Below are 23,112 nucleotides of genomic sequence, written 5' to 3'. Positions count from 1 at the left end.
TCTTTTTTTTAAGGTTTTGTTTAAATTCTAGTTACTTAATCTATAGTATAATATTGGTTTCAGGAGTAGAATTTAGTGATTCATCACTTACATATAACACCCAGCGCTCATCACAAGTGCCCTTCTTAATACTCATCACCCATTTAGCCCATTCCCCACCCACCTCCCCTCCAGCAACCCTCAGTTTGTTCTCTATAGTTAAGTCTCTTATGGTTTGCCTCCTTCTCTTTTTTGCCTCTTCCCCTATGTTAATCTGTTTGTTTTTAAAGTTCCACATATGGATGAAATCATAAATATTTGTCTTTCTCTGACTGAGTTATTTCAATTAGCGTAATACACTCTGGCTCCATGCACATCACTGCAAATGGCAAGATTTTGTTGTTTTTGATGGCTGAATAGTATTTCATTGTGTATATATACACCTTCTTTATCCATTCATCAGTCGATGAACATTTGGGCTCTTTCCATAATTTGACTTTTGGGTTTTTTAATTATTTTTTAAAGATTTTTATTTATTTATTTGACAGAGAGAGCACAAACAGGAGGAGCGGCAGAAGGAGAGGGAGAAGCAGACCACCTGCTGAGCAGGGAGCCCTACTCAGGGCTGGATCCCAGGACCTTGGGATCATGACCTGAGTTGAAGGCTGATGCTTAACCCACTGAGCCACCCAGCTAGCTGCCCCTGTAATTTGACTATTGTTGATAATGCTGCTGTAAACATCAAGGTGCTTGAGCCCCTTCTAAATTAGTATTTTTGTATCCTTTGGGTAAATTCCTGAGTCATAAGGTAGTTCTATTTTTAACTCTTTGAGGAGCCTCCATGCAGTCTTCCAGAGTGGCTGCATCAGTTCACATTCCCACCAACAGTGTAAGAGTTCACATTCCCACCCTTTTCTCCACATCCTCACCAACATCTGTTGTTTTCTGTGTTATTAATTTTAGCCACCCTAACTGATGTGAGGTGGTATCTCATTGTGGTTTTGATTTGTTTTCCCTGATAATGAGTGATGTTGAGCATCTTTTTTGTATCTGTTAGCCATCTGTATGTCTTCTTTGGGAAAATGTCTATTCATGTCTTTTCCCCATTTCTTAACTGGATTATTTGGTTTTTGGGTGTTGAGTTTGATAAGTTCTTTATATATTTTCAATACTAACCTTTTATCAGTTCCGTCATTGCAAATATCTTCTCCTGTTGGTTGCCTTTTAGTTTTATTGATTCTTTCCTTCACTGTGCAGAAGCTTTTTATCTTAATAAAGTCCCAATCATTCATTTTCAATTTTGTTTCCTTTGCCTCCAGAGACATGTCTAGTAAGTATGCTAAGGCTGAGGTAAAAAATGTTGCTGCCTCTGTTCTCTAGGATTTCCATGGTTTCCGGTCTCACATTTAGGTCTTTCTTCCATTTTGAGTTTATTTTTGTGTATAATATAAGAAAATGGTCCAGTTTCATTCCTCTGCACATTGCTATCCAGTTTTCCGAATACCATTTGTTGAAGAGACTTTTTTTCCATTGGATATTCCTTCCTGCTTTGTTGAAGATGAGTTGACCATAGAGTTGAGGGTCCATTTCTGGGTTCTCTATTCTGTTCCATTGATCTAGGTGTCTGTTTTTGTGCCAGTACCATGTTGTCTTGATGATCACAGCTTTGTAAGACAACTTGAAATCCAGCATTGTGATGCCACCAGCTTTGGTTTTCTTTTTCAGCATTCCTTTGGCTATTCGGGATCTTTTCTGGTTCCATATAATTTTTAGGATTGTATTTTGTATTTTCTGTGGAAAATGTTGATGGTATTTTGATAGGGATTGCATTGAATGTGTAGATTGCTCTCGGTAGCATAGACATTTTCACAATATTTGTTCTTCTAATCCATGAGCATGGTTTAGTGGTCACAGACTCCTTTAGTTTTTGTTTGTCTGGGAAACTCTTTTATCTCTCTTTTTATTCTGAATGACAGCCTTGCTGGGTAAAGTATCTTTGGCTGCCTATTTTTGCCGGTCAGCACATTGAATATATCATGCTACTGTCTTCTGGCCTGCCAACTTTCTGTGGAGAGATCTGCCGCTAACTTTATTTGTCTTCCCTTGTAAGTTAGGATTTTCTTTCTCCTTGCCTGCAGTGTTGAGTATTTGGACCTTATCCAATGTTGGCAAGTTCTAACTAGGTGTGCTTGGGTTTGCTTGTTAAGAGGCTAGATTCTATTTCCCCCTAGAGCTTAAGTTTGGCAGCACTCTGCTCGTAGACTTGGTGAGTCCCGCAGGTTTACGCTGGTCTTCTGGGGGAAGGACCCACTGCTACTCTCTCAGGCACCCTTGCCCAAGTTAAGGGGGCATAGCTTGGTATAATTGGCTCAAGCCCTCACTGTGGGTGTTATGCTGATGGGGTGGGGAAAGGAGGCAGTTCATACCCCTGCTGTTCAGGAAGCCCTCACAGAAGAGTGAACCATCTCCCCTCATGTGTCCCAGGCTTCCCTCAGATCCTTGCCTTCACCCTGTCTGTGTCTAAGCTATCTGCTCCCCCAACAGAGCAGTGCTCCTGCATTTTATCTCAGGTCCACTGGCTGGGTTTCAAAATTCCAAATTTGGGGCACTGGGCTGGCTCATGGGGTTAGCATCTGCCTTCAGATCAGGTCATGATCCCAGCATCCTGGGATTGAGCCCACATCAGGCTCCCTGTGCAGAGAGATTGCTTCTCCCTCTCCCTCTGCCTGCTGCTCCCCTTGCTTGTGCTTTCTCTCCCTCTCTCTGTCAAATAAATAAAACCTTTAAAAAAAAACAAAAACAAATTTTAGAGAGCTAGGGAGGCATGGACCCTCCCTGATTCTCTGGAGGAGAGTCTCACTGCACTATAGCTGGTGCCAATTTGTCCTAGAAGGGCAGTCACACGAATGCACAGAGCTTGGAGTTTGTGGCAAAGTGCAGCAAAAAAGCTGGTGTCCAGGTTAGCTGCCCTTAGCATCTCTATTCATATGCTAATGAGTGGGGCAGCTCAATGGCACTCGCTCTTTTGTCGCTCTTTTGTCCCCTGGAGAGACAGTGCCACCTCTCCCAAATGCACTCCAAGAAGAACTGTTTTTCCCAGTGCAACTCCGGGGATCCTCAAACCATGCATCCGCTCCTGGGCCTCTCCCATCCTTCTCCACAGGAGTACCAATATATCTGCCAGGGTCCACCCAGCGATGTGCAGACTTCTAAAACTTTAGTCTTTGAGCTCTGCTGCTTGTAAAAACTTGCAATACTCAGCCCCTTCCATTTTCCCCATCAGTGGTTTTGGGGAAGTGTTTTTCTTGTGCAATGCCCTGAGCTCTGTTCTCTCTTTGTCACTCTCCCCTCTCTCCCTGATCAGGACACCCTTCTCTCTGCAGCAACAGTGATTGTTTTCTCCCCCAAATCATGTCTCAGCATCTCCTACCTTCCACAGTGTGGCCTCTTTTCTCCTGGTTGTGCAATTTGTTCTCTCACTCCTCAGATTGATTTCCTGGGTATTCAGATGATTTGATATTTGTCTAATTATGTCCTAGGGATGAGGTAAATAGAGGGTCCTACTACTCCACTGTTTTAACCCAAATCCCTCCACTCAGCTCTTTACATCTTTTTTTTTTTTTTAAGATTTTATTTATTTATTCATGAGAGACACAGAGAGGCAGAGACAGAGGGAGAAGCAGGCTCCCTATGGGGAGCCTGATGCAGGACTCAATCCCAGGACCCCAGGATCACGACCTGAGCCAGAGGCAAATGCTCAATCACTGAGCCACCCAGGTGCCCCTCCACTTTTTTTCAGCTCTTTACATCTATTGGTCTATCTTTGCTTTGCATTTATTTGTTTATATTATTTTTATAGTAAGTCTAATGCTCAGAGGAGGCAAGTTTCCTTTATCTTGTTCTTCAAAAGTCTCTTGGTAGTGCATACCTTTTTGCTCTTACTATTAAATTTGAAAACCAGCTTTTTAATTTGAATAAAATGCTGTTGGAATTTTAACTGGATTGGATTTATAAGTTATTTGAAAGAAACTGATATATCTTTTTCTGATATTGAGACTCCCTATTCATAGTGATGGTATGTTTTTACATTTACTTAGGCTTTCTTTAATGTCTTGCAATAAAATTTTATAATTTCCCAAGTGAAGGCATTGCATATCTTCTGTTAGATTTATTCCTAGGTACTTTATATTTTTTGTTGCTGTTGCAAATGATAGCTTTTTATATTACAGTTCCTATATAATGTCTGAGATTTCCTTCAATATAAACCAGGTTTGAATTTAGAATCATGTTAATGTTTTACATATTCAAAAAATAAAATCAGGGCAGCCGGGTGGCTCAGTTACTGAAGCACTAAGCCTTCAGCTCAGGTCATGATCTCAGAGTCCTGGGATTGAGCCTGTTCAGTGGGGAGGCTGCTTCCCCGCCTTCCTCTGCCCCTCCCCCCACTCCACTCATGCTCTCTCTCAAATAAATAAATAAATAAATAAATAAATAAATAAATAAATAAATTCTTTAAAAAAATAAAATCAATGAGCTTGCACGGGGAAAAAAGGTAAATTAAATACTAACAGGAAAGAAATACACCAAACTGTGTTTTGAATGAATAAAAATACACTGAATGAAGAAAAAAAATCTAATGTTTGCAAGGAGTACTTTGACTATATATTTTCTGTTTAAAGACAAACAGACACACACACACACACGTAAATATTGAACTCCAGGGATCCCTGGGTGGCACAGCGGTTTAGTGCTTGCCTTTGGCCCAGGGCCTGATCCTGGAGACCTGGGATTGAATCCCACGTCGGGCTCCTGGTGCATGGAGCCTGCTTCTCCCTCTGCCTGTGTCTCTGCCTCTCTCTCTCTCTCTGTGTGTGACTATCATAAATAAATAAATAAATAAAATAAATAAATAAATAAATAAAAAATTTTAAAAAAATATTGAACTCCATCTGGTAGATTTTTTAAAAGTTGTACGGGTATAAGAATTCTAAAAATATGAAACACATAATGACAGCAATGGCTTATAACTAATTAAATAAGAATCCATGAGTCCATTCTTATAATAAATTAAAAAATAAAGGAGATGGAAATTTCAAGTTGTAGATGGAATGAGGGAGTTACAAATCACCATTTGTAATCATCACAGTAATAACTGATTGTAAAAAGAATCACTAATAATTATAAAATTAGTAGGTAAAAGTTTGATGAAGAACAGGATATTTATATAATCTCAAAATATCCTCACAAATTACCTATTAATTACAAAAGAAAAAAATTAACTTTATAGTGGAGAAACTTGGCAGACTCTGTTTTAACCAAGGGTTCAAACTTAACATCACCAATAATGAGATAAACTGACATCTATGACCACTGATATGATGCACTGAGAGGGACACGATATTACCTCTGTGGCATTTTTGCCAAAATGCATAACCTGAATCTGATCATGAGGACAGGCCATACAATCCAAATGGGGGGGATGCTTTACAAAATAACTAGTACTCTTCAAAAATATCAGTATCATAAAAGTTGTTTTTTTGTTTTTTGTTTTTTTTTGTTTTTTTTTTTTCAGTTAAGAAGCTATTATAGGTAAATGAGAGTACAGGGAGATAACAACTAAATCAAAGTATGACCCTGTATTGGATCTGTTTAAATGGAATAGATAATTCTATAATCTGTTTAACTATCTAAAAAATACTACTGATAGTGTTCTGACATTTGGGACAACCAAAAGTAAAAAATAAAAACAGTGCAAGTAAAAAACCAAGGCAATGAGGAACTCTCAGAAAACAACCAAAAAAATCATGGTACTATAAAGGAAAAATATTTGACTAAACAGTACGCAATAGTAACATACTTAACAAAGTCAACACTATTAATTTGACTGAAAATAAGATAAAACTTTATTAAAAATATGGAAATATAGGAAATGGCCAGGAAAGTGGTATAAATAAGCTAATAGGAAAAATCAACAGGATTTTCCTTAACAAGAAATCAACTGAGAATGTCTAAACTTAATAAATCAAGAAGTAACAGTATATTATTTACAAATACAGAGATTACTACCAGAAGAAGTAGCTAAAAGTTAAAAGCATTTACCTCTGAGGAGCAGCAATGAAGGGTTGGGAACTGCTGGCTTTTTTTTTTTAAGCTTTTGAATGTTAGCTGAACATTTCACTATGTGTGTGTGTGTATATTTTAGATTTTATTTATTTATTCACGATAGACAATAGAGAGAGAGGCAGAGACACATGAGGAGGGAGAAGCAGGCTCCATGCCAGGAGCCCAACGCAGGACTCGATCCCCAGACTCCAGGATCACGCCCTGGGCCAAAGGCAGGCGCCAAACCGCTGAGCCATCCAGGGATCCCCTGTGTATATTATTTTAATTAAAAACATTAAAAACCACTTATTTTTAAACAAAGAAGAAACATCCTCAAAAACAGCTGGCAACAGAGAGAAGGCAGAAATATTTCATTTAAATAAATGAAATATTTATTTAAAGTACCATAGTACAGATCCATTTCAAATAAACAGGCCCATATATTTCTCAATAGTCCTCAAGCAATTGTATAATTGCACAGGAAAACTATTCATTTTTGTAAAGAAATAATATTAAAACAAGTTCAATTGTTTTCAGTCCACTCTGTTTAACAGGCAAAGAAAAACGATGTATTTGGAAATATTCTAATGAAAAAACGCTTAAAATAGTAAAAATTTATTACCTAAAGGAAAATGCTTTGGATATCTATAATATAAACATGTTAATTCCAAATAAGGATTACTGAGATACTAATGATCAATTTCAGACTTTCCTCTTCTTCATTTCAAGAGCCATCAAACTAGTTTTCTTAGACTGCTTGGGCTGGTTTGGGCCAGGATCTCGTCAATATGTAGTCTGCCAGTGATGTAGGCAAATAAGATAAAGGAATGAAGAAAAACTGAGAATCCCAACCAGCTGAATATCGAGTGCGGGGATGCACAGATGTCAAAGCATGTTCCATGCAGTCAGTGACCAGGTTCAGGTTTGTGCTACATTTCAAGAGCCCTTGTTTGACGCCATTGTGATCTGTATACAAAAAGAGAAATGACGGTTAGCGATCTTACTCCCTGTGGTTTTGGGTTTTTAAGATTTTATTTATTTATCTGAGAGAGAGAGAGAGAGAGAATAAGTGGGGGACAGGGGCTGAGGAAGGAGAAGCAGACTCTCTGCTGAGCACAGGGAGCCCATCCCAGGACAGGGGCTCCATCCCAGGACTCTGAGGTCACAACCTGAACCAAAAGACACCTAACCAATTGAGCCACCCAGGCGTCCCAATCTTTGCATTTTAATGTTAAGATCCTGTTATACTCTCATAGAAGTCTAACTACATTTTATTTCTACAAGAATTAGGCTGATTAGATCTATGCTTCCCAGTGACAGCCACTAGCCAAATGTAGTTACTGAACTTAAAATATAGCTAGTATAACTAAAAATGGAATTTAAAAATTTTAATTTTAAAACTCAAATCCATTGTTGTAAAACGTTTTAGTATTTTTGGAATAACAGAGATATGTGAATCTACCTTTGCAACTGGAAAGTTTTTAAATCTTGTTGAGATATAATTAATATACCATAAAATTCAGCCATTTATTTTTTTTTTAAGATTTATTTATTTATTCATAAGAGACACAGAGAGGGAGAAGCAGGTTCCCTGCAGGGAGCCCGATGCGGAACTTGATCCCACATCCCGGGATCAAACCCTGAGCCAAAGGCACATGCCCAACCGCTGAGCCACCCAGGCATCCCAAAATTCAGCCATTTAAAGTGAAATCAATGGCTTTTAGTATATTCAGAGTTATGTAACATCACCACAGTCTAAGTGTACAACATTCTTATTATCCCCAGAAGAAAACTTATACCTCTCAGCATCACCAACCCAGCTGTAGGGTTGCTGTCTCTGTGGATTGCCTTTTCTGGACCTTTCATATACATAGAATTACACATTGTAATCCTTTGGGACTGGCTTCTTTTCACTAAGCAAAACGTTCTCAAGCCAAACATTCTCAAGCCTCTTCCAGGCTGTAGCATGTATCAGTACTTCATTCCTTTTTATTGCCAAAAAATATCCTATTGTATGACTATTGTCTTTTGCGTACCCAGTCATCAGTTGATGGACATTTAAGTAGTTTCTGCTTTTGAGATATTATGAATAATACTGCTGGCAACACTAAATTTTCTTAATCTATAGATGAAGTATTTCCTAGGAAAATTTAGCATCCAAGTTGAAATATGCTGTAAATGTAAAATATGTACCGATTTTCAAAGACTAATAAGAAAAAAGAATATAAAATACCTTAACAACTTTATATTGATAATAAATACTGAAATGATAGTATTTTGGATATGTACAATTAAATAAACTGGATTAGAATTAATTAATTTCACTTGTTTCCTTTTCTTGAAGTGGCAACTAGAAAATTTAAGATTACATATACAGCTCTCGTTATATTTCTATTGGATAGCACTGTAAATTATCCTGATCCATGACAACTCTATGAACATTTCAACTCCTTTTAAATCATGAAATATATATATCTTTTTATATCTATATATACTTTCATGTATAGCCACTACAATAAATTCTATTTTCCTCTTAATTTCTATCATCAAACTGTATGTATCCAGAGGGGGAAAAATTCCCAATACACAGTTTAAAACCTTAGATGGGGAAGAGTTTACAGCTATGGCTGGCCCTGGCATGCTGGGAACTAGCGAGTTCGGAAAAGCTCAGGCACTGTTGTGTGCCAGTTTTTTCCTGATCCACTTTTTCTCCCCTGTGCTAATGATGACCCTCTTGGGCCGTATGCGCCCAGAAGACAGTGCTGCAGGTCAGGAGTCTTCTGTTCGACTTCTGTCTACCTCCTTTTCGCTGGATGACAATACCACTCAAAGCCAGCGACAAGGCTGCTGCTACCCTACTCATCACGGGGTCCCTTTATGAAAGGAGAGCTGCTCCATTTGGCCTTGGCAAGTTGTTGACTTCTCTGTGTGAAGAAAAAGCATTGCTTCTCCCAGGAAGATGGAACCCCACACCAATGTGCCTAACTTACTTCTATGAAGATGACTGCCTTGCACCCACTCCCAAACTGCCTTCTCTTCCAGGTCATAAGAATGACATTCTTACAAGAAATTGAACCATCTCACTCCAATGAAGCTCCTGAGACCTGCATATGAGGTCTAGTCTCTGGACACAGTCAATAAGGCCCTGCAAAGCTAGCCCTCACCCACTTCCCTCTGCCCACACACAGCCTTCCTCTTCCTACAATAAGACATGGAGTTTGCGGTTGGGCCCTTTGTTACCAAAAGGGTGGACAATACTGAAGGCTGGACTTTAGTTGTGCAGGCCTCTCACACCAGCCCCACCAAACTACAGAGGGCCACACAAGATCCAGAGGTACCATGCCTCTAACCATGTAATCCCTCCCTCCTGCTCAGGTGGCCAGGCCCACAGGTGACAAAGCAGCACAAGCCTTGGTCCTTGGCTATCTATATAACCTCTTCCTCGGGACGCCTGGGTGGCTCAGTGGTTGAGTGTCTGCCTCTGGCTCAGGGCGTGGTCCCGGAGTTCTGGGATCGGGTCCCGCATTGGGCTCCCTGCATGGAGCCTGCTTCTCCCTCTGCCTATGTCTCTGCCTCTCTATCTGTGTCTCTCATGAATAAATAAAATCCTTTAAAAAAAAAATAAATAACCTCTTCCTCAGCCATGGCAGCCATCACCAACAACCATGAGAGCACTGGGACTTTCCCAAACCCCTCCTGTCCTGGGAAGGTTTTGCTTAAGGACCTCTGCTCTCAGAGGACCTACCAACCATTCTCACCAACCCTCTTTTTCCCTTCTCATGCAAGGTTATCTATTATCCCATCCAAAAAAAAAGCTCACGAGCATCAAAGAACTTCTGTCCATAGGCTTCCTTAATATGCGTGGGGACTTCTTCCCAGGCTTGCTTTAGTCTCTCTAGGCACCACGCCACATGTGTCATTCCGGTCCTGAAGTAGCCGGGTTCAACTATGCTGATTTTCACCCCAAAATGTCGAAGCTCACGCCTGAAAATAAAAACCCTCGATTTAACTCTTTTGATTGAAAGACACCACAATTTCAACGCTCTCAGGGAGGAAAACAAAAAAGAACAAGTTTATAAAAACATCTCTACTGAATATTTTAAAGGATAAAGAAATGGAGAGGAAAAAAATTTTTTAGTATCTCTAGGTCCAACAAATCGGGACATGATCATACAAACTACCATAACCATTCAATTCTACATCCACTCTTTTCAGAGTTATTAAGTACCTGCATAATAAAGAAAGTTAGCATTCTTTTTTTATTTTTTTAAATTTTTATTTATTTATGATAGTAACAGAGAGACAGAGAGAGAGAAAGAGGCAGAGACACAGGCAGAGGGAGAAGCAGGCTCCATGCACCAGGAGCCCAACGTGGGATTCGATCCCGGGTCTCCAGGATCGCGCCCTGGGCCAAAGGCAGGCGCCAAACCGCTGCGCCACCCAGGGATCCCGAAAGTTAGCATTCTTATGACAGATATTGTGCTAAGTATTTCACATGCATGATCTCAGAAAATTAAGACTCAGTTGCTTGCCTCAAAAAGCTCACAGTGGGGGAGTCCAACAAGTAAGCAAATAATTGTCATACAACTCAAAAGAATTATAAAGGAGAGGTATTCGGGGGGCTATATAAGTAGAGAGGAGGAGGCAGACAGATTTCTGAGGGAGTCAGAGAAGGCTTCAGTGAGGAGAGAATGTTTCAGTAGAGCCTTGAAGGATAAAGAGGGAATTTCTGAGTAAAGAAAGGGGATGAACATAATACCAAGTAGTGGAATTGTATCCACAAGAGCATGGGCTTCTGAAAAATCGCCATATATTCAAAGACTACAAGAGACCATTAGTGGAATATGACATGGGCATTAAGATTACAAGTCACTGGTCGCTCTAGAATACTCAGGTTAGTTCAACAAACAGTTCCAAAATATTTATCAGGGGCTGAGTATGTAGTAGCAGGTATGGGGCTAGGTGCTGCCTTCACCAAGTGAAGGAAGATGGCATCGTGACCACAGTGGAGGTATCCTCTAGGTGTTTAGGAGACAGTGATGAGGGGTGCTCCCTAATCTAGAGGTTCAAGTAGCCTCACTGGAGAAGGTGAAGCCCAAGCTGATATCAAGAAGAAATGTTTGAGGAACACCTGGGTGGTTCAGCGGTTGAGCGTCTGCCTTTGGCTCAGGGCGTGATCCCGGGATCCAGGATCGAGTCCTGCATCGGGCTCCCCATGGGGAGTCTACTTCTCCCTCTGCCTGTGTCTCTGCCTCTCTCTGTGTGTCTCTCGTGAATAAATAAATAAATCTCTTTTTTTAAAAAAGAGAAATGTCTGAAATAATAATCCATAAGACAGTAAAACACAAAGCATCATGACCCTCTAAGCAGTGAGTGACTGGTCCTCAAAGTGTGGTCCCCAAATAAATGGCAACACCAGCATCTGGGAGCCTGTTAGAAATACAAATTATTGGGCTCTAGTCTAGATTTATAAAGTCAGAAACTCTGGGGGTGAGACCCGACAATCTGTTTGAATAAGTCGTCCAAGTGGCTCTGAGACATCCTAGAGGTTAAAAACCACTGTTCTAAAGGAAAAGCCTCCCTTTATCAAAGCAAAACCTAAAACTTTCCGTGGTAGAGCCTCAGTGAAAGATCCTCCAGGTGCCAGCGTGTGCTGGAGAAGAGAGGGCTATGCAAGCCAGTGGCACCTCTGCCCTAAGATTTCACTTCCCCTTGCAGCTTCCTCACTGTGATCCCCATCACAACACAACATCTACATTCCCTTTAAAACTCCAACTCAAATGTGGGACAGAACTTCCTTTCCCTGTTCCGCCTTAGCACAATTAAGGCACATTGCAATTTTCTAAAGGAATTTGTGATTTGAACATTGGAAGGACATTCTTTGCTCTTGGTCTGCGAATGAGTCAAGGGGTCCGAGACACCAGTCATGAGTGGTGGTAAACCAGCAGAAGCAGCCACGTGGGGGCAGGCAGAACGTCAGTTAGGCTGCAGGCCAGGCAAGGTGCCTGCTACACGGTGACGACTCACATGACTTCCTCAGGTATTTCCCTATTCTCTTCCTAGGCAGATAGTACAATGTGTGTGTTATAAGAGATATCTACCAGTTATGGCACATGGTGGCTCAGTAACGGCCCCCAGAGATCCCTGGAACCTATAAATGTCACCCAATGTGGCACTTTGCAGTTGTGATTAAATTAAGCATCTTGAGATAGGGAGATTATGCTAGATAATTTGGGTGTGCCCTTAGTGCAATCACAACTATCCTTATAAGCGACACAGAGGCAGATCTGAAGGCCCATAGGGGATGAGAAGGCAATGTGACCTTGGAGGCAGAGACTGGAGTGATGTAGTCACAAGCCAAGGAATGCTGAAAGCCACCAGAAACTGGAAGAGGCAAGGAACAGATTCTCCCCGAGAGCCTTCAGAAGGCACCTGGCCCTGACAACAACGTGATTTTGGCCCAGTAACACTGATTTCAGACTTTGGCCTCCAGAACTGTGAGGAAACGAATATGTGTTGCTTTCAATGTGTATGGGACACCTGGCTGGCTCAGTCAGTAGAGCATGCGATTCTTGATCTTGGGGTTGTGAGTTCGAGCCCCACGTTGGGTATGGAGATTACCTAAAAAAAATTAAGTCTTTTTTTTCTTTAAAAAAAGATTATATTTATTCATTCATGAGAGAGAGAGAGAGAGAGAGAGGCAGAGACACAGGCAGGGGGAGAAGCAGGCTCTATGCAGGGAGCCTGACATGGGGCTCGATCCGAGGACTCCAGGATCACGACGTGGGCTGAAGGCAGCGCTAAACCACTGAGCCACCCAGGCATCCCTAAAAAAGTTAAGTCTTAAAAAAAAGTTACAGTAGCTATAGGAAGCTAATCCATAGTGCCTAAAAATATTCACAGCTCATATCCAATAACTGCCCTAAAGTCAGCCCCCACTAATGGGGAGACTAAGCAGCAATATTTCGTGCCATGTGACTACACCATCATGTCCACAGCTAACTGGACCAGGGAAGGTACTGGATGGGGAGGAAAGCCCTGCCTGGGATGGGATGGCTCTGCCTGTTATTACCTGTGTTATGACTATGAAGACTTACTAACCTCTGTGCCCCAGTTTCCTCACACCTACAATAAAGATACAAATAATACCTTCCTCATTGGGTTGCTGTGAAAATTAAATGACCTGCTAGATGTCAAGTACCTACAACAGTGTCTGGCACAACAATAAGTACACAAAAATGTCACGTAAGAAGTCACTTGGCACACACAGAAAATAAACACAGCTGATAGAGTCGTCTCTCTTGGGAATGAAAATGTAAAGGGAAATATAAAAAGGAAGAAGCTGACAGAGCAACATGAAGCTAAAACACTGCCTGAAAAAAAGCCAGGAGGTAGAGGCAGGGCCAATTAAGGGCTGTGGTGAACTGAAGTCCTAAGAAAAGAAGTTCTTAGATAAAGAAAAGATATACAAAAAAAAAAAAAAAATAGAAAAGATATACAGAGTAAGGAGATGAGCGCCCAGAGAGAGAGAGAGAGAGTCTCACCAGGGAGAGACAAGGCCAGGCTCACGTTAAGGAGGAAGGAGGACAGTCACCTTCTCTTCAGAAATGAAATTTCATCAAAGATAACTCTTGAGAATTAAAGTGTGATTGGTGGCAGGAGACAAAGACCTAGGGTCGAAACACAGTTATGCCAAACCCTGGTTGTGGCAGGTGAACTTGGGAAAAGAGATTTAAATCTGAGCCTCAGTTTCCTTTTTTTTTTTTTTTTTTTTTAAGACTTTGTTTATCTATTTGACAGAGAAAGAGGGAGAGCACATGCAGCAGGAGCGGCAGGCAGAGGGAGAGGCTAAATCCCAGGACCCTGGGATCACGACCTGAGCTGAAGGCAGACGTTCAACTGATTGAGCCACCGAGGCGCCCACGAGCCTCAGTCTCCTATATAAAACAGACTAGTAATAATATCTACAAATCAAGATTTTTAGAGTAATGAAACGGGATAATGTAGGTGAAAGCAATCAGCACAATGGCTAAAACATATTTAAGTGCTCAAGAGTTGCTTTTGTTTTAACTTAAGAGCATTACCTCAGAGTATCTGAAAAGGCTTCTACTCCGTACTTGGAGCTACAGTAGGCTCCTCCAAAGAAAGCAAGTCTTCCCAGAATGCTGGAGACGTTAACAATCCTCCCCCGTGCTCTCCTCAGCAAGGGAAGCATGCTTAAGGTCACTTCAATCAAACCAGTGAGGTTCACTTTGAAGACATCCACATAGGCCTCTATCTTCAGCCACTCGCTGTAGCAATGTGGGTGAAAAATGCCTGCATTGTTGACCAGGCCCCAGAGACCTAGAACAAAGTCAAAGCAGAAGTTCAGTTTCAAACAAAACTGACAAACTTTTTACCTTAATCATCTTCCTGCTGACAACTAAAAAAATGTTGGACAAAATATATTCTCTAATGTTTCTGAGTCCATCAGTTTATAACAAGAAAGTATAGAAAGGTCAGGCCAAAAACTAAGAAAAGGCGGGAATCCAGAAACAATAAAGAGGACACTGATACCAGCTTTGATTTGAGGGAATTTGCCAACCAATGTGAATACGGGTTTCGGTATTTATAGCCTCAATAAGATATGAAGTCCAGAGCCCACCTAAGGTAGGGATTCTAATAAAAAATAGTTTCTTCAGGACACCTGAGTGGCTCAGTGGTTGAGCATCTGCCTTTGGCTCAGGGCGTAATCCTGGGGTCCTGGGATCGAGTCCTGCATCAGGCTCCCTGCAGGGGGCCTGCTTCTCCCTCTGCCTGTGTCTCTGCTTCTCTTTCTGTGTCCCTCATGAATAAATAAATAAAATCTTAAAAAAACAAACAAACAAACAACTATGAGTAGATAGGATCTATTCAGCATTTGTTGAGCCCTTAACAGGTACCAGAGAATATGCCAGAAACTGGAAGTACAATAATGGGTAAGGAAGGCCCATGTCTTCAAGGTAGCTCACACTCTAACAGATGGGAAACCAGTAACAATACAACAGAAATAAACTGCAAGGCACAGCACAGAGGCTGTAACTCCCCAGAATTCCTGACTCTGCCTGGGATACATCCTCAGAGAGGATATAATACGTTGAAGTCAACTTTCAAGTCAATCTCTTAAAAAATTAAACCTCCTGCAACCCAGCAAAACAATGTTATTGCTAGTCTGCAACTCCTGGGGTGAAGAGAGGTTTAGGAAGGTCAATGAAAAAGATCTATGGAATCAGAAAACAAGAGGGAGAGACAGGAAGGGGAATGAAGAGGATCTGGATAAAAATTAAACTTAGAAGTGAAGACTCGTGGGGTGCTTGGGTGGCTCAGTCAGTTCAGTGTCTGCCTTCAGCTCTGGTCATGATCCCAGGGGTCCTGGGATAGAGCCCTGACATGGGTTCCCTGCTCAGTGGGGAGTCTGTTCCTCCCTCTGCCCTTGTCCCTGTTCCTGCTCTCTCCTCTCTCAAATACATAAATAAAATCTTTAAAAAAAAAAAAAAGAAGTGAAGACTCATCCACAATTGCCAAAAACTGAAAACAACCAAGATGTCCTTCAGGAGGTGAATGACAAAAAACTGCTATACATACAGTGGAATATTATTCAGTAATAAAAAGAAATGAGCTATCAAGCCACAGAAAGACAAGTAGGAAGCTTAAATGCATGTTGCTAGTTGCAAGAAGCCATTTCAAAAGGCCATATATACAATGTGATTCCAACCAAATGACATTCAGGAAAAGGCAAAACTACGCAGACAGGAAAAAGATGAGTAATTGCCAGGATTCGCAGGGTTGGAGGGCACAGATGGCAACCAGGTGGAACACAGGATCTTAGGGCAGTGAAACTATTCTATATCATACTATATGGTGGATACATGTTATTTGACATTCAGCAAAACCCACAGAATTGTACAATACAAACTGGACCATAATGTAAACTATGGACTTTAGTTAATGATAACATATTAATATTGGCTCATCAAATGTAATAAACGTATCACACCAATGTAACATGTTAATAATAGAGGAAACTGTAAGAGGGGTTGTATATGGGAACTGTGTACTCACTTTGAATTTTTCTGTCAATCTACAATATCTCTAAGAAATACAGTCTATCGATCAGAAAAAAATATTTTTTAGAAAGAAATGGACCAAAGGCTGACTTCAAAGAATGACTATGTATTTCTAAATATATGTATATATTATTATTTTTTTTTAATTTGAGAGAGAGAGTATAAGCAATGGGAGGAGCAAACAGAGAGGGAGAAGCAGATTCCCCAACAAGCAGGGAGCCCAACACAAGACTCAATCCCAGGACCTGGAATCATGACCTCAGCCAAATTTGGACTCTTCACCGACTGAGCCATCCAGGGGCCCAGGAATGACTATATTTTAAATGGTAGCAAAGGGGGAAAGAATCAGTTTCTTAAGAATACCTTGAAAATTGTTTAAACATAAATAACTATGTTATAAATACCCCACTGACAAGGTGAAATAATAGCTTCAAATCTATTCAGCTCATTTTTCAAGGTAAACATTGTTAAGGAAATGAAACACTACCAAAGAGCACGATCATCTTTCAAATGAAAAAGACAGCCTGCTGTCTTTTAAGCCCTGCTTTTGAGATTTTATATAGAGAGAGAAAATTTTAACATCTTCATGCCCAAGTAAATAAAAGGAGAAAATACTTCTCCATACCTCTGTCCCCCACACGCTCCTCCACCCACTGGGTGGCCGCCAAGATGCTCTCTGTCTTGGTGACATCCAGGATCACCGTGTCCAGCCTGTCTGACGTCTGGCTTCTCAGCTGCTGGGCCCCCTTCTCCGTCAGACATGCAGCCAGCACCCTCAAGCCTCGCAGGTCCAGCTGCCGGGCCAGCAGGTTCCCGAAGCCCGAGTCACAGCCCGTGATGAAGACGTACTTGTCATGGAGGTGGCTCACCACCTGTCTCTCCCGGTACCAGCGCAGGAGGCAGTACAGGCCCACGAGGACTGCCAGGGACCACCACATGGTGAGGGGACCTCCTTCCCCTTCAAAAGAAAGAGAATGGCTTTTATTTCATTTTGTCCTTTTCTCTTTAACCAATTATCTATTATCTACATGTCAGGCATTGCACCAGGTGTTGGGGACTCCATAGTCACTAATGCTCAAGGAGCCACAATCTACAGAGGGGATCGGAGGTAACCAGATGAGTGCAATGCAGTGAGGTGAGTGCCATAGCAATATAAACGCAGTCTAATGAGGCTGCAAAGGAGTATGACCACTGCCTACAAAGTTAGAAATGGCTTCACGGACACAGTGATTTTGGAACTAATTCCTATAAGAGTTCAAAAAGTAGACCCAGATGAAGGGCATTCCAGGCAGCAGTAGTGTGTACATGAACAAAATGGTGAGCAGCGTAACTTCCTGATGCCTACGAGCAGTTCAGCACGGTGCGGTACAGAGCACAGAGAGGCAGGAAAGGCTCAGACCATGATGGTCCTTGTGGACCACACTAAGGAATCTGGACATTATCTTGTTGCTATTATTGGGAAGTATTAAATTAAGGAGTAAAATGAACAGATTTAGCTTTAGAGAGATCTGTCTCACAGTGGGAGTAGAAGGTATATTTAACAGGGCTTTGAGGAAGGCAAAGAGACCAGTTAAGAGACCCAACTGTTTGGGTGAAATAGAGCAGCCAAAGCAGTTTGTAGCGCAGCCCTGGTGGCTTAGTGGTTTAGCGCCGCCTTCCGCCCAGGGTGTGATCCTGGAGACCTGGGATCGAGTCCCACGTCAGGCTCCCTGCATGGAGCCTGCTTCTCCCTCTGCCTCTCTCTCTCTCTCTCTCTCTGTGTGTCTCTAATAAATAAATAAAATCTTAAAAAAAAAGCAGTTTGTAAATAAAGACCAATTAAGATGCCTTGTTAAAATAAGTGTTCAAAGATGCCCACATTTCTTCATGTAGTTCTAGAGAAAGAGCCACCATTTGGGGGGCAATCTTTAGTGTTGGGTGAAGTAACATATGATTTGTAAGCACATAACCACTAACAAAGATGGATGTGAGCCCACTAGGACATTGGAAGGCCTGGATGACACCTGCATGACACCTGCATGAGGTGACTCTGCCATTCAAAATCTCTGGCTTGGCATTCAGGCCTTCCCAGCGGTCTGGCCCTTGACTTACTCCTTAGGCTTCTTTCTTGCCACATCTCTCTTGCACCCTATTTTTCAATCATAACTAGCAGCTTTCAGTACACAATTCACAGTACAGGCTTTTCACACCACAGTAGACAATTCTCTCAACAATTCCTTTCTTCCAGCCCTAATCCATTTGACAAATAATGCTCATCTGTTAATACTTAGCTGAATCATCATTTTTCATTCAAGAAACATCAATTCAATATCTACTACGAGTCAGACACAATGTTAGGCACTGATAAACAACAGTAAACCCAACAATGTTCCATTATTCATTGAATTCACCATCTAAGTGTGAAGGCCAACAAGAAAAAGCAATGGAACAGAATTAAGGACAAGATGCGCTTGGCAGATCTGAGGTTTCTTGAGAGAGTAAAATAGAAGTTGATATCTAAAGGATAATAAAACAATAATAATAAATACAATAGCTAACAACAATAGCATAACACTTGCTGTGTATCAGGACCTTCTCTAAGCATTTCCCATATATTAACTCACTGAATTCTCACAACAGCACTCTATGGCACAGTCCTGTCCTAGCCCTGTGTTAGGTTCAAATGCCAAAACAATTAGTATTGCAAGTGATTCAGTGGGGGAAAAGGGAGGAGTGCAGGAGTGCAGGAGTAGATGGTAATGCGGGTGTGAAAGGAGAGAGAGAAGGGAGGATTTGAGAGGAAACTCCTTAAAGTGTAGGACAGCCTACACTTTAGGAAGGTCTCAACCAGGCCAGAGGGGGGCCCTTGAGCACAGACTGCCCAGTAGAATCCTGCACTGGGCAGAACTTGCTGGGCTCTACTGCTGCTGCCATGCCCAGTCACTGGCTGGGGGTGCCCAGAAGTGTGCCTCAGTATACATTCCATAGCCGATCCAAAAGCAACAGCTGGAGGCTGCCAGTCAACTGCACTCCTTAAAGCAAAAAAGACATCTGAGTAATGCACCTCCACAACTGCCACATTACTTTATAGATGAGCACTGAGAGATTAAGGATAGCTCAGGCAAAGTGGTGGGGAGAGTGGTCCAGGCATAAGATTTTCTTGACCCCTCTTGACCTGACCCCTGGTCTGACAAAATGGACTGCTTCCTTCCTGGCATCCCCACCGCAGCCTGCACTTGAGTGGATCGTGGCACTCACCAACTTGTTGCAAGGCTTCCTCCCACTTTTAGATGAACACCCTGGAGAGCCCAGGGTTGTGTATTCATCTGCACCTGGCACAGTAAATGGTACACAGTCGGTGCTATGTTGTTAAGACAAATGCTGTTAGATAAATTAAATGAAAATATCCCGAGGTGGGGGTGGGGGTGGAGGGACAAAGGGAGAAAAGAACAACAGGAAGAATGAGCCAGAGAAGTAATAGAAAGAAAGCCCAAGGAAACCAACGTTAGAGGGGCTTCATGAGGATCAACTTCGCAGCATGGAGGTTCACTGAATACTAGAAGGTTACTGACGATCGAAACAAGACTCTTAGGGAGTTAAGAGTAAAGACGCCAGCCTGCAGTGGGCTGATGGATGGACTGGAGGGCAGAAAGTAGAGCCTTTCAAAAGAGTCTGGGAAAGAGAGGAAAGAAGGCAATAGCTCTAGAGGAATGAAGGGTTATGATACTGTGATTTATAATAAAATATATACATATGGTCTTTGTTCATTTCTGGCACAATGTTCCTAAAACACTTGGAATTTCCTAAGTGAGGAGAACACGAAGCTGTCTTATCATGTAAATGAGGTTACTTTGCAAACCGCACCTAAGGATGAGGGAAGCAATAATGTGATTGGAGGGTTGGAAGGAACCCCACCCACTCCTCCACCTCTGGGAAGGGGAAAGGGGCTGGAGATTGAGTCCAATCACCAATGACCGATGATTTAAATCAATAATGCCTATGTAATGAAGCTTCCATAAAAAAGCAAAAGAATGGGGTTCAGAGAGCTTATGAATTGGTGAACACTTGGGAGATTCCGGAAGGGCTACATGCTTAGAGAGGGCATGCAAGCTCTTACCCACTCCTTGCTCTAGGCATCTCTTCCATCTAGCTGTTCCTAACTTATATCCTTTTATAATAATCCAGTAATCTAGTACATACAATATTTTTGCAAATTTTTTTTAAATTCCAGTATAGTTAACATGCAGTGTTATATTAGTTTCAGGTATACAATATGTGATTCGACAATTCTATACATCACCTGGTGCTAATCATGTTAAGTGTACTCTTTATCCTTTTCACCTATTTCACCCACCCCCACCAACCCCCCCTCTGGTGACCTTTAGTTTGTTCTCTATAGTTAAGCGTTTCTATGAGTTTGGTGAGGAACTCTAGTAAATTAATATAACTCAAAAAGGGGATCACTGGAACTTCCAATGTGTAACCAGTCGGTCAGAAGCACGGGTGCTAACCTGGCTGGTAACTGGCATCTGCAGTTGGGGGGGAGGAGGACTGTCTTGCAGGACTGAACCTTTAACCTCTGGGATTTGATGCTATCTCCTGGTAGACAGTGATGATGTGGGAAACAAAGCAGAAGGAAAATTATTAGATTTCCTTATTATTTACAATCCCTTGACAAGTCCTTGAAACAGACAGAGTGATGTGCCTCTAGGGATTCAGCTGCCTAAATGTTAGTATTTTGCTAAGAGCAAAAGGCAATCTTAGCCCAGGACCCTGAAGCCTTCTTTAACATATAAAAATCCCTTTGGAAATGTCCTTTATCTCTACCTCCCAAGATACTTGTTGGCAATCATCCCCCAGCCATTTGAACCACTGGTAAGCATCTGAAGGGTCTCATGACTCAGGTTTTATCAGACAGTAATAAATGACCTTTTCCCAACAATAGATAGCCCCCTCAAGGTCCTGGAAACTTTGCTACCAAAATTCCTTAGAGACTTATGATATCCCCAGCCCCTTCCCAACTTGAGAGTATATAAACTGCCACCCCTAATAACCCCATTGCAGCTCTTTCTGTCCACAGGCCCTGCCCCTGCCCCCATGCTTTCATAAAACCACCTTTTTGCCCCAAAGGCATCTCAAGAATTCTTCCTTGGCTGTTGGCTCTGAAGCCCAACATCTTTCCTACATCAATGTCTGAATGGAGCTGAACTGGAGGACACCCAGCTGGTGTCACAGAGAATTGCTTGTCAGCGGGGACAACACCCCTCCCCCTGCCAACACACTGTAACTGGGTGCAGAGCCACTCAGGGTGTAGGGGAGTAAAACTGAAGGAGCCAATGCGTGGGGAGAAAATAACTGACAGAGATGTTTAACGCTCCCTCCCTCTCTACACCTCTCTTCCCCTCTCCCTCTCCCTCCACCTCCCCACTCTTTCCCACCCCCAGCTTTCGGTCTTTTTCCAATCTGGGAGCTCTGAGTTCTCTAGCCCTTGCTTCCGTTCTGCCTTCCTGGCATTCTCTGGTGCACTCTACGGATGGCTTCAGCCTGCCTGTTTATTCACTAAAAGAGTAATTTCCTCACGCTAATCAAAGATGAAAATCCACTTCCCCATCAGAGAGCAGCTCAGGCTGCACCGACTCCCCGGGTCCTACTCTTCAAGCACCGCATACCCAGCAGCAAGAAGACAGCTGCAGAAGAGAGATGCCAGGCCAAACAGAATCGCCAGACGCCGGCCACACCTAAACGCGAGCTAAAGATGCCCTGACTGCTTCAAATATCAAACCCCAAGTGGTCTGCCTGTTTTACAACCATCCATCTGCAAAAGCCGGGCAATCACTTAGGCTTCCGCCTTTGACCCAGGAGATTTATAGACTGATATACTATTTCTGGATTTATCAACCCTAGACAATTTCAACCGACTTCCTGTTGAGGTAAGGGGAACTTAGCTCTTTCTCACACTACATCGTCAGTCTCTCTTTCTCATCCACATGATGCTACCTGGTTAATTTTCTTTAAGGAGTTTTGAAGTGCAACTCAGAAAACACCTTCGTAAACACATGCACAACTAAGATCTAACCATTTACTCCAGGCCTAACCCCACCCCCCACCCCACCCTCGTCTTCATCAGCATTTGAAGCTGCTCTCCCACAAAGATCTTGAAAGCTGAAACTGTCCTCTCTGACTACAGCCCTTTGTATCTTTAGGGCTCTTCCCCCTTCTTCCCTCACCTCTTCCGGTCTCTTTCCTCCTACTGTGCCCTCCCTTTCCTCCGTCTCTATTATTACAGTCCTCTTAAGGCTTACCGCCTTGTTCAGTGTAGGTCCCACGGCCAGCCACTTGAGGGATGTTTTACTGGCCTCCCAAAGCCTGTACCATCTGCCTTCCCTCACTGGCGGCTGTCAAAGGGCACAAGGGAATGGCCATAAAACAAACAAGTTATTTGTTGTCAATTTGTTATCAAATCAATGATAGGCCTCCTCGGCTGGACTTTCGCTGATACAAGGCAGACCTTCTGTTTGCCTGCATCTGACCCTTCCCTCCTGTTTTCCCAATAACACCCACTCCAAATCTTCTCTAACTTTCTCAATTTCCCAACTGCCCATTCACCGGGGTTCTTCTTCCACAGATGAGCTCCCTTCTTGCCTCCGCCAAAATCCAGACCAGCTCATCCTCCTTACAATTGAACCAATGGCCGGCACAATCTAATTCATACCCACATTTTACCTCTCCTTTCAGGCTGCCACATCCACAGAGGACATCCCCACTCTAAATGTCTCTTGATTCTGTCCTCTGGGCTGCCTCTTCTGTCTTCCTTCCTCCCTGAGACCAGGCTACCCTGCTACCCTCTAAATGACCATCCTCTCTTACCTCATATGGTCAAAATATTCAAAAAGCCTATGAACAGGTCCTCTGTTGTCCCACCACCCATTGTGTTCCCCAACCCCTTGTACTCCACCTCCCACTCCCA

The 23,112-nt window shown here is 42.3% G+C and overlaps 1 protein-coding gene across 8 annotated transcripts in view; it reads right to left on the bottom strand.

Annotated features, from left to right (window-relative positions):
- Positions 1 to 6,450: 6,450 nt before the first annotated feature.
- Positions 6,451 to 23,112, bottom strand: part of HSD17B6 (hydroxysteroid 17-beta dehydrogenase 6) — a 67,669-nt gene continuing 51,007 nt past the window's right edge. For 5 of the 8 annotated variants that reach the window (XM_035696333.2, XM_025476937.3, XM_025476934.3 and 2 more), the window contains 4 exons: positions 16,792 to 17,124; positions 14,166 to 14,424; positions 9,902 to 10,065; positions 6,451 to 7,047 (listed from right to left, as the gene is read on the bottom strand). In XM_035696333.2, the coding sequence (XP_035552226.1) occupies positions 6,830 to 7,047; positions 9,902 to 10,065; positions 14,166 to 14,424; positions 16,792 to 17,104 (954 nt within the window). In that variant the 5' untranslated portion in view covers positions 17,105 to 17,124 and the 3' untranslated portion in view covers positions 6,451 to 6,829. Of the gene's footprint in view, positions 7,048 to 9,901; positions 10,066 to 14,165; positions 14,425 to 16,791; positions 17,125 to 20,656; positions 20,745 to 22,447; positions 22,569 to 22,868; positions 22,966 to 23,112 lie in introns of those variants that run through there. The other 3 variants (XM_025476933.3, XM_025476935.3, XM_025476939.3) reach the window with 3 other exon arrangements.

Source organism: Canis lupus, chromosome 10, assembly GCF_003254725.2.
Source record: "Canis lupus dingo isolate Sandy chromosome 10, ASM325472v2, whole genome shotgun sequence".
Classification (NCBI taxonomy): domain Eukaryota; kingdom Metazoa; phylum Chordata; class Mammalia; order Carnivora; family Canidae; genus Canis; species Canis lupus.
This window is presented reverse-complemented; position numbering and strand designations above follow the sequence as displayed.